Below are 11,871 nucleotides of genomic sequence, written 5' to 3'. Positions count from 1 at the left end.
TTATCTATTTTTGTTAAAAGTTAATTTTAAACCATTACAAAAATTAATAAACATTGATATCTAAAATAGAATTTTATTTCTTGAGTTTTAAATCTCAAGATTGAAATCTAAATAAATTTATTAAATTCTTATGAATGTGTTTTTAAGATTATTCAGAGAAAATTTTAATCGTCTGTTTGGAAGTGTGGTTGCGATTGCATTTTAAAATGTTTTTTGTGTCAAAATATATCAAAATAATATATTTTTTATTTTTTTAAAAATAATTTTTTAGATTAACGAATTAAAACTATCTAAAACATATAAAAAATTTAATTTTAATAAAAAAATTTAAATTTTTTAAAAACACTGACTAGTCCCATAATATTTCTTCTTACTGAACTGAAAATAAAAAGAAATTGACTTTCTATTTTATCTTAAAAAAAGTGTGTGTATGATTACGTGGTTAAGAATGTTTTATATATGAAAAGGTGTTTATACAATACTTTTCTTTAGTGATTTTTAATAATTTTAATATTAAAACTATATATAAAAAACATCGGAGCTTTTTAGGAAAAAATAAAAAAATCGAATCCCGATGTCAAAACGATGCGCAAACCAGCCAGGTCATGCATATATGGGCCTACGTTTGTTAACCCAGCCCGTATAAGTTGGGCCGGATCGCAACATAAAAAATCCAAATCCAAATCTCTCACATCTGAGTTCTGACGAGTGACGACATCTCTCTCCAATCTCTCTCTCTATCTCTCTAGTGCCGAACGCTCACTCTCAAGCCTCTCTCTCTAACCAAGAAGGATGCAAGCCATATCGAGGCGATTAGGGCACCAATCGCTGAAGCCAGCTGCTTCACTATCTTCTTTCAAGTCAATTTACCCGCTCTCCGATCACCGTAATCCTCCACATTATAAGGTTTTTATAAACATTTACGATGCCCTAATTCTCAATTTCCTTATTTTTTTAGTCATTAATCTTCAGATTATGGAGCTGATCATCCACGACACGCTTCCTCTATCGCTGCCAAAGGTGTAGGCCACCTTATTCGCAAGGGAACCGGTGGCAGATCCTCTGTCAGGTCTCCCTTTCCTTTTTTTTTTACAATTGAAATGATAAAGAAAGATGTTTTCTTGCTAATTATGATTAAGTAATTGTGTCTTAATGTGTAGGGTTAATTAATTTTGTTTTGATGTTTAGGGTTAATTAATTGTGTTTTGATGCCTAGTGTTTTTTTTTTTTGTGTGTGCAGTGGAATTGTTGCTACGGTGTTTGGAGCAACGGGGTTCCTGGGTCGATATGTTGTGCAACAACTTGGTGAGTTGAATGGGAAGTACATTGCTGTGGTTCTATTATGGCTGTAACTTAACTACTAATATGATCATTTCTATCCAAAATGTGTTCTTTTTTGTTTTTTTTACCCTTGATTCAAGTCTTACGTTTCAGCAGTATTAGTTTGTTATTTGTTGGTAAGTAATTCTTAATGTTGCTTGATTGTACTACAGCAAAAATGGGTTCTCAAGTGTTAGTTCCTTTTAGAGGTTCTGAGGATAGTCATCGCCACCTCAAGTTGATGGGTGATTTGGGTCAGGTAGAGTGGTGAATTAATATAGAGTTTTTCATTATGTAAACTGTCTGGAGGAAGCACAGTTTTTTATTGTTGCATATTTCGGGATATTTTGTCATGTTGATTTTCCTGATAACGTTGGTATCTTGTCATTTGACTTGCTCAGATAGTACCAATGAAATACAACCCAAGAGATGAGAATTCTATCAAGGCTGTAATGGCGAAGGCCAATGTTGTTATTAATCTTATTGGTATGTACTTCACTTGTAGTATCTTTGAGCTTTTTAGAGCTTAGAGTTTGCAAAACTGCTCACTCAGTTTTGCATTATTATTGACAGGAAGGGATCATGAGACAAGAAACTACAGTTTTGAGGAATTGAACCATGGCATGACCGAGCAACTCGCAATGGTATATTTGTCTCTTCTTTTTAAATCATGATAGCACTGTTGGATTATGATATTGTGGATGTTCTGATTTTCCTAGATGTGTATTTTGAGGAAGCAATGTATGTCCTATGTTGTCTTATTATCTTAGGTCTCTGTCATTTGTAACCCAGTTCTCTAAGAAATTCATGCAGAAGTTTCCTTTTGCTTTCCACTTATTTACTGCATTATCTTTCTTGACTTATGCAGATTTCTAAAGAACATGGGGGTATCATGAGATTTATTCAAGTTTCTTGCTTAGGAGCATCTGCATCATCCCCATCAAGAATGCTAAGAGCTAAGGCTGCTGGAGAGGAAGCTGTTTTGAGGGAAATGCCTGAGGTGAATATTTAGTCTTGGTTTTACCATGGCCTATGCTAATGATGCATCCTTTGGGCTTTTTTAAGTGATCATATCATGGGAGCTAAGTTTCAACCCTACAACGATCTTGATGCATGCATGGCTTATGCGCCCAGGAGTTGCTATAACCAATAATCCTTTTATGTGCTTTGTGTTTCTTAATGTTAAATAGAAGCTGTGAATTTGGTTTTGAAGAAGAGGGGGATTTTGGAGATGTCATTTGGCTGTAAGCCCTATGGTGGATCCACACTCCAAAAGCAAATTTTCATCATGCATTTAAGTATCCTCACCATTCCTTTGGAGTGGAGCATTTTGCTTCTACTTTTGGTGGAAAGCTTTTGTTACCTTGATCCAACAAAAGTATGCATTCCCCTCTATTCTATCCACTTTCCAATGAAAATATTTTTGTTATTTTGGAGGGGAAGCTCCTTTCCCTTTTATCATTCTTGCCAAACGAAGAGAGATGCCTGTTCTCTTTCCTTTCCTTTCACCTCTTTATCTTCTCTTCCAATTTCCTCCATTGTGCATGCACTTGTGTTTTAATGTGTTTTTTTGTTGATTCAAAGCACAACTGACAAGGGTTTGTTGCATATGTTGTGTTTTGTCTGCTTGCATTTGGCACCTGTTTGATTCATGTTTTGATTGTTTGATATGCTTGTATATTTTCTTGAGCCGATTGCAATCACAGACATTATTATTTGAAGATTAAATTTTCTTTATTGCACACAATACTTGTGTGTGCTTGCGAACACTATGTGGGATTAGAGAAGTATTTTGGGTGTTAGAATTGATAACCTCTTAATCTGGTTTGAATTGGTACAGCCCCTTTTATTTTGGATAACTTCAACTATGTACCCTGTGATGTAAGGTACTATAAGAATGTCATGTATTTCTCTTGAGACTGCACAATTTGTTTTACAGATATTTCTAAAGTTCCCATAACAGGAACTGCCCTAATGCAAATACGTAGATGTCTTCCTTAGGTTAACTTGTCCACTGTGGTATCCAAAACATATTGGAGAGGGGAAGGGAAAAAAATTAGTTGGACAACCATTTTGTAAGGTGCAAATCAAAGCTGATGTAAGACCATGCAAGAAACTGCTCCACCTTCTACAATTTCCCCCCTCTTGGTTGTCAGCATGCTGTTTTTTTGAAAGTTAAGTTTTTACATACATTGACTTGTTACAGGCAACAGTCATGAAACCTGCTGTGATGATTGGTACAGAGGATCGGATCTTGAACCGGTGGGCCCACTTTGCAAAAAAATATTCGTTTCTTCCACTCATTGGAGATGGATCTACCAAGTATGTCAATAATGTTTGAATTAAGCATGAAAAAAAAAAACCTTTCTGAACTTTTTGTGCCTCTATTCCTAATAGGGTCTTGTTTGCAGAATCCAACCTGTATATGTTGTTGATGTTGCTGCTGCAATTATTGCAGCCTTGAAAGATGATGGAAGCAGTATGGGGAAAGTATATGAGCTTGGTGGGCCAGAAATCTTTACCATGCAAGAATTGGTAACCTCTCTCCCATTTTGTTAATTTTCATACTGAGATGCTCGAAATGCTAAAGTCTTCTGTGAAATGCAGGCAGACCTTATGCATGACGTGATTCGTGAATGGCCTCGATATGTGAAAGTTCCTTTTCCCATTGCCAAGGTAAATATGTGAGCTTTTGTATGCTGGTAGTTATTTTTACTCCAAAGAAGAAAGTGCTTTTATTACTGCTCTGAACTACCCATAAGGCTCTAGGTCATTTGAAATTGAGTATCTGATTCACCTGCATTGAGGAGATGATACTGCTCGAGTTTGAGCTGTTTGATCTAAAATTCACTTGTACTGTAGATACAAAAATGCTTGTCTTGGAACAAACAGACTTCTAATATTCAGCAGATATCACTATTACGACGAGTGTGCATGCACATGCTCATGTTCACACTTCCTGATACCCAGCAGATATCTTCTATCATGCACAATGCCAAATAAACATACCTTGGGTGTGCTTTCACCAATATGTTAATGGCTATGCATCCTCTTGCCTATTTTTTCTAGATGGAAATTTTGAACTTCTTGTTAGTTGACTTGTTAGTTGACATCTTAATTTCATTTAATTGCACCTGCATATTGAATGTTTGCAGGCACTTGCAACACCACGAGCAGTATTAATTAATAAGGTTCCATTTCCTTTACCCACTCCAAACATCTTCAACCTGGATGAGATCAATGCCCTTACTATCGATTCAGTTGTGTCAGAGAATGGTTAGTTCAGTAAGTTAAGGTTGTCCTTTTTGCTGCGTTGTTTCATTCTTTTTCTCACTTATGTGTTCCTTGCCTCTGGGTTTGGCTTGCAGCTTTAACATTCAATGATCTTGGGATTGTACCGCATAAGCTGAAGGGATACCCTATTGAGTTTCTCATCTCATATCGTAAGGGTGGCCCACAATTTGGTTCTACAATCAGTGAAAGGGTTTCCCCTGATTCTTTCCCATAAGATTCTTTGATCTTTCATTTTGAAATGTTTATGGTCCATCACCTATTTGGAAACTTGGAACACATATGTCACCATCGGTTTCTTGAGGGAACCAAGACATGGACGAAATGACGTTGTTTTCACGGTGAAAGAAACATTCATCCGAATAAACCATGTTTTACTTGGGATATTGCAGTTGTATCGTTTATAAAGTTTATGAAGTTCATAATAAGCTCATAGCCTCAGCATCATAAGTTTCTGAAGAGTGTCCGGAATAACCTGAATTGTAGATGCTTGAGGGCTGTATGATTGCCTGACATTCCATTGTCATTTTTGCAACTTTTAGAAAAGAAAAAAGGTGGATGGTTTTCGGAGAAAGTTTTATTATGCTTTGAAACTAAAATTGTATTTTTAATGTATATTAAGGTCTATTTTGGTGCTTTGGATGCTAGCACATAACAAGTTTGTGTATGTTAGATGGAATATTAACTTTTATTAATAATGAATGGATCGAAAGGTGACACTGTCTAATTTATTATGTTTTAAAATTGATAAAATCAAAAGATATGAGACTCGATTGATAATGCTAGAGGTTAATTTGAGGTTTCCCTTCTTTTCCTTCAAAAGGATTAAATTGTGAATTTTATAAAATATAAGAATAAAAACTTGAAAATGAGAACCAATTTGTAAATAAAAATAAATTATACGGATTTATATATATATATATATATATATATATATATATATATATATCCTTATCAAGTGTAATGTTTTTCTTCTATGGTCTCATGATAATAAGTTTGAAACTTATTGAAATTTGTTATTACGAGACCATAGAAGAAACCATGTAAAAGTTATGAGCACAACATCATTTGAAGTTTACAATTAAACCAGCGAAAGGGTTTCCCCTAATTCTTTCCCATAAGATTATTTGATCTTTCCTTTTAAAATGTTCATGTTCCATCATTTATTTGGAAACTTGGAACACACGTGACGCTATCGATTCCTCGAGGTAAGGCATTGTTTGGGACCACGGGATTGACAGCGGTACAATCCCGTTCCCAAAAAATTAGAAGCAGCAAAAAACATGCTTTTGCTGTATTTTTTTTATTTTTTATTTTTTGGAAACGCACGCTTTTCCAAATAGACAGGATGAAATGAGTTTTTTTTTTTTTTTTTAAAAGAATCTTAGGAATATGAAATAAGTAAACCTTGAATCGGAACGAAAAGTAAAAACCACCGAAAATTATTGTTGTTATCCACTTAGACCATGAAGGCCCGGCCCACTATTACCACAGCATCTTTGAAGTTTTCTACTTGATAGGCTTTCAACGACAACATAAACCCTACAAGGCCCGCAACTCTTTAATCTCACTTCTCTTTGCAGCAGTAATCCTAACGGTAACTTATTACTCTCTCTCTCTCTCTTTCTCTCTGTTTCCGTATGTCCATCGGTCACTTTATTGTCTCTTTAAGTTGTGAATAGTCTTGCGGTTTAGTATTTTGCTTTGTTTTACATTATTTGGGAAAATTTGTTTTCTCTTTTCAGAATTGTTGTTTTCTTTAATCCTAATTGTTATGTGTAAAAGTGATTGAAAGCTCAAATGGGCTGTTCTTGTTGTTGATTTTGAGTCGAGATTGCAAATTTGTAGTGACAAATGATTATAATTGGTGTCATAAATTGATTTTTGTTTCTGGGGGGTATTTTTTGTTAAAATTTCTATATGCACGGAAGAGAGTAGAGAAGAGAGGGAGGAGGAATCGGTGGAGATCAGGAGATGAATTACAGTCTAGCAGCGCTTAAGCTACTGCGTGTCCAACTGAAAGACGCCAGTGAGACTCTTTCTCAAAACGCCTTGACTCTCGGCGGCATTCTCTTCCAACGCGCCTGGGTGCAGGTTCCTCTTCTTCTCTTTTTACCGGTTCTCCATTTTACCCCTCCCCCATGTAATTCCTTTCTGTTGTTGTTCTCCAGGGAATTTTGGTCTCCAACGACGGTGACGGCCGTCTCCTTCTCGATGACGGCACTGGTGTCATCGAGCTTTGCCTTTCTGGCGACTTCTGCCTCCGTCACTGGGACTTAGGTACCCCTTTTCCTTTCTTATTTATTTTTTCTTTTGGCACATTTTAGCATATATAGATCGCTCTGTTTTTCTTGGGTGTATTTTTGAATTGTACAGGGATGTATGTGATGGTAGTTGGAGGGTACCTTGTCCGTCCTGTTGAGACTCCTGTGATTAAGATAAATTTACGAATTGATCCCCGAGTTTTTTATTTAATAGCTTTTCAAATTGCTTTTTATTTGAAAAAACATTAAATTGATTGATGTATACTTGCGAACAATTTGTTTTTATACATAGTTTGATAAAATTTACTAATTGATCCCTCAAATTTCAATCAAATACTTGCAAAGAATTCATTTTGAACAGACTCTGATCGTGTGGATAATAACAGTTTATTTTCTAATTTTAGGTACGTAGGATGGTTGATCTTTCGGCATTGCCGGATGAGAAGCAATGTAGTATCTTGAAGTTATGGAGGCGTACAGGCTTTTCTACCAGCCCTTGATTGAAGAATTTATGTGATTGCTTAGATTGTTTGCTTGTTCAGAGAAAGGAACTGCAGTTCTAGAACTGCACATTTTTTGCAGATATATTTATGTTCATGTTCTTGAAATATTTTGCAAATCTGAGTAATGGTTTCTGTGCCTGTGCTAACAATCTCTTCATGCTGTCATAAACAACCATGAAAATTGGAGAAACTACAGTTTTGAGGAATTGAACCATGGCATGGCCGAACAATTCGCAATGGTATATTTTTCTCTTCTTGTTAAACCATGATATTACTGTTGGATTATGATATTGTGGGTATTCTGATTTTCGATATTGTGGGTATTCTGATTTTCCTGGATGTGTATTTTGGGGAAGCAAAGTATGTCCTATGTTATCTTATTATCTTAGGTCTCTGTCATTTGTGACCCTGTTCTCTGAGAAATTCATTCAGAAGTTCCACCCATTTACTGCATTATCTTTCTCGACTTCTGCAGATTTCAAGAGAACTTGGAGGCATCATCAGATTTATTCAAGTTTCTTGCTTAGGAGCATCTGCATCATCTCCATCAAGAGTGCTAAGAGCTAAGGCTGCTGGAGAGGAAGCTGTTTTGAGAGAAATGCATGAGGTAAATATTTAGTCTTGGTTTTACTATGGCCCATGCTAATGATGCATTATTTGGGTTTTTTAAAGTGATCATATCATATTTTGGTTTTACTATGGCCCATGCTTCATTATCTTTATGATTGATCTGAAGCAAAAAACTTTGGTTTTAAAACCTAAGCCCTAAAATGAAGGGTGGTTGACAAGGGAGAGGAAAATCTGATGACTATTAAGGCAGTTGAAAAGTCCTAACAAAAATGATCTAACTTTGTAGAGAGTCAATGATTTAAATCTTTTTGTTGGATAATGCAACCTAAATTCAATGTTCATTCTTGTTTGATGTTTGATGATTTAAAGTGACTGTTTGAAAATTTATGTAGATGAGAAGGTAAATTAAAGAAAGCTCTCAATGCCGTTAACAAGTATGTTTAACAATTAATAATTTAACAAGTATGTTTAACAATTAATAATGGTGGAGACCGGAGAGAATAAAAAATAATTGAGATGTCAATTATTATTGAATCGGAGAAATAATTACTTTATTTATGCTCTCTGTCATTTGAATCGGAGAAATAAGTTTTTGGTCTTCCCTTTTGATTTTTATCATTGCAGATTTAGTATATTTTGGGGACTGCCATGCATGGATTTTAATTGTTTAGTTGCTGAATGAGAATATTATAGTGAGTTTTGTTATCATTGCAGATTTTAACACATGTATTATGGTACTTCTTTTTTAACAAAGATTTAATTAGAATCATATTATGTTTGGATTGATTAATCCAGGGCTGATTTGAATATGAATTTTTATTTGAAGCATGTATTTTAAGGTGCTTGATCTATGTATGAAAAAAAATTCCTTATGATTTTACGATCCAAGTTTATTTTGCATTTTCCATGCCATGTCAAAATTGTGTTTTTGAAAACCTTGTATCTGGACATTAATCTAAAATATTAATTATACGTGTTTGACTGCCCATTGGATTGATAATGGTTGAAACTTGAATAAAAGAATTATAAACTTTTGTCAAGTTTCTAATTATAAAGATGAAACAATTGGCCAGCCCTTAATTGAAGAATTGATGTGATTGCTTAGATTGCTTGCTTGTTCAGAGAAAGGAACTGCAGTTCTAGAACTGCAAAATTTTTTCAGATGTATTCAAGTTCATATTCTTGAAATATTCTGCAAATCTGAGTAATGGTTTCTGTGCCTGTGCTAACAATCTCTTCATGCTGTCATAAACAACCATGAAAATTGGGGAAACTACAGTTTTGAGGAATTGAACCATGGCATGGCTGAACAACTCGCAATGGTATATTTTTCTCTTCTTGTTAAACCATGATATTACTGTCTGATTATGATATTGTGGGTATTCTGATTTTCCTGGATGTGTATTTTGGGGAAGCAAAGTATGTCCTATGTCATTTGTGACCCTGTTCTCTGAGAAATTCATTCATAAGTTTCTTTTTTCCTTCCACCCATTTAGTGCATTATCTTTCTCGACTTCTGCAGATTTCTAATTACTTTGAGAGGTGATCAAAAAAACCAACCAACTGAGAAAACTTAAAAAACAAATTAACTGAAAACACCAGCTGCAAGAAAAAACTGAAGAAACCAATTTAAAAACCAAAATAACCCTAAAACATTCCCCCCCTTTTCCTTTGACAGCAGCTGCTAGCAGCATCTCCTCTATCCTCGATTGTTCCTTTTTGGCAGCAGCTGCACCTCCCCATCCCCCTTGCCCCTCTTTCATTCATCTTTTTTGATCGAAGACCCAATCCATCAATTTTAAGGCAATCTTCAATTTTCTTTTTTAATTTCTCGTAACTTGGATTGTAATTAGTAGTTAGGGTTTTTCTTAATCGCTTTTGAAATTTCTTAATTATTTCATTTAATTTAATGTATTAATTTAATTAGTAACTGTATTATTTTTTCTCCTCTCTCTTGACGGTCACCATGAGTTCATGACTCGTTTCTCTCCTCTCTCTTCTCTTTATTCGCTTGCAAACATGGTATGTTTTTTATTTTTTATTTTAATTGATTGCTGATTTTAATTTTGTAATCTTAAAGGCTTTTCAGGTTCAAATTGGGTTTTGACGAAGTATTTTGTTTTGATACCAAAAAAAGAAAAGAAAAAATGAAGAAGTATTCAGTGACTCGGCGCAACCTATTTTCAGGTTTTATCTAACCTAACTTAATAGATATTAATGCTAGATTGTTTGATTATTTTTTTTCTTTGATTAAACTAACTGTTAATATAAATTTATGGGTTTTGATGATCCATGATAATGAACCAACATAATATTAATATATATTAATACTAGATTGTTTGATTATTCTTTTTTTTTTCTTTGATTAAATTTACTATTAATATAAATTTGTTGGTTTTGATGAAGGATTTTGTGATTAACCTAATGTTAATATATATTAATGCTAGATTCATTTGGGTGGATGTAATTTTTGGAATTTTTTAGCTTGTAATATACTGTTAATACTTCATTGGTTGCTGTTAATTATTAGTTAATACATATTATTATTATTGTTTTTTTTTTTTCCAGATAGATAATTAGAAAGATCCTATACCAAAGAAATCAAATCCTTTAAGTTTGGAACTCAATCCTTCACATGTTCCGATTACTACCTCTAGTACAAATAGTAATACTGAAGGTGACAATCATCAACCTTTTAGATCTAATAAAAAAATTCTCAAATTTAGAATCACTTTAACAAACTTGATGGTGATTCTAAAGCTCGCATGCATGTATTGTGAGAAAGATTATGGTTGTTATACTATACTTAATGAGATAAGTAACATCTGAAGTCATCTAGGTGTATATAAAAAATTTTCTTTTATGATTGATTTGAATAAAAGAACTTTGATTTTAGAATTTAAGTCCTAAAATAAAAAGGGGTTGGCAAGGGAGAGGAAAATTTGATGACTATTAAGGCAGTTGAAAAGCCCTAACAAAAATGATTTAACTTTGTAGAGAATCAATGATTTAAATCTTTTTGGTGCCAACCTAAATTTAATATTTCTTCTCATTTGATGTTTGATGATTTAAAAAGATTGTTTGAAAACTTATATAAATAAGAAGATAAATTAAAGAAAGCTCTGAATGGGCAATCAACGAGAGTGTTTAACAATTGATATCTGGACGTCAATCCAAAATATTAATTATATGTGTTTGACTCCCCATTGAATTCTTGAATAAAAGAATCCAAAATATTCTTGAACAAAATATTAACTCGTAAAATATCAATGAGGTATTGAAGAGCTCTCATTTCTCCATCCAAAATTTGGGTGGTTCCTCCATCCAGGATTATAGGTCTCAGAGTAAGGATTATCCACTTGGTTTGAAAATGACTTTCTAACATTACTTGAATAAGAAGTTTGGCCATATAACACTTCTTGAAGTCTGGAATGGTATGACATTCAGTTGTTCTATGCCCTTTGCTCTCACGAACAACACAACTTTCCTCTTGTTGTTCACTCATGACATATATATATATATATTTTTTTATCTCAAGAGATTCTACTTTCCTAGCCAATGAGCCTAATCTAGCATTGAGGTCATCAGTCTCTTTCAATTGGAACTTCCCACTTGAATGAGAAATGGTGTTTTTAGACTCAACATGAAGTGGGAGAGAAGTCTCCCATTGCTTTGTGTTCTTAGCCAATTGATCAAAAAAAAATCAAAGGCTTCACTTGGTTCTTTGTCATAAAATTCACCATTACACATGGTCGACACTAGCTTTTTAAAATCTACGATAAGAGAGTCGTAGAAGAAACTCACTAACCTTTACATCTCAAAACCATGGTGGGGGCATGTGTTTAACAAGTCTTTGAACCTTTTCCAAGCTTGGTGAAATGATTCATTTGGACTACAAGAAAAAATCATCATTTGACGTTGTA

At 34.0% G+C, this 11,871-nt stretch overlaps 2 protein-coding genes across 9 annotated transcripts; both read left to right on the top strand.

Moving 5' to 3' along the window:
• The first annotated feature begins 691 nt into the window (after positions 1–691).
• On the top strand, positions 692–5,039 carry LOC118050030 (NADH dehydrogenase [ubiquinone] 1 alpha subcomplex subunit 9, mitochondrial). Its single transcript, XM_035060240.2, has 12 exons — positions 692–886; positions 973–1,069; positions 1,241–1,305; positions 1,494–1,579; positions 1,722–1,806; positions 1,894–1,964; positions 2,189–2,320; positions 3,527–3,642; positions 3,732–3,855; positions 3,928–3,996; positions 4,476–4,596; positions 4,689–5,039. The coding sequence occupies exons 1-12, from the start codon at positions 793–795 to the stop codon at positions 4,826–4,828; spliced, it is 1,200 nt and encodes a 399-aa protein (XP_034916131.1). The 5' UTR covers positions 692–792; the 3' UTR covers positions 4,829–5,039.
• A 1,164-nt stretch (positions 5,040–6,203) lies between these two features.
• LOC118050031 (NADH dehydrogenase [ubiquinone] 1 alpha subcomplex subunit 9, mitochondrial) lies at positions 6,204–10,296 on the top strand. 8 transcript variants are annotated; one of them, XM_073407721.1, is made up of 8 exons: positions 6,209–6,705; positions 6,783–6,891; positions 6,988–7,029; positions 7,280–7,347; positions 7,575–7,617; positions 7,854–7,985; positions 9,228–9,270; positions 10,029–10,296. In XM_073407721.1, exons 1-4 carry the CDS (start codon positions 6,586–6,588, stop codon positions 7,285–7,287), a joined length of 279 nt encoding a protein of 92 aa, XP_073263822.1. In that variant the 5' UTR covers positions 6,209–6,585; the 3' UTR covers positions 7,288–7,347; positions 7,575–7,617; positions 7,854–7,985; positions 9,228–9,270; positions 10,029–10,296. The 8 variants fall into 8 exon arrangements, with proteins under 8 accessions (XP_073263815.1, XP_073263822.1, XP_073263820.1 ...); XM_073407719.1 differs by having other exon boundaries at positions 6,210–6,705; positions 7,280–7,617; XM_073407718.1 differs by having other exon boundaries at positions 6,665–6,705; positions 6,783–7,029; positions 9,178–9,270.
• Positions 10,297–11,871: the final 1,575 nt, after the last annotated feature.

Source organism: Populus alba, chromosome 2, assembly GCF_005239225.2.
Source record: "Populus alba chromosome 2, ASM523922v2, whole genome shotgun sequence".
NCBI classification, from domain to species: domain Eukaryota; kingdom Viridiplantae; phylum Streptophyta; class Magnoliopsida; order Malpighiales; family Salicaceae; genus Populus; species Populus alba.
The sequence above is the reverse complement of the archived record's forward strand: the minus strand, read 5'-3'. Positions and strand labels throughout refer to the sequence as shown.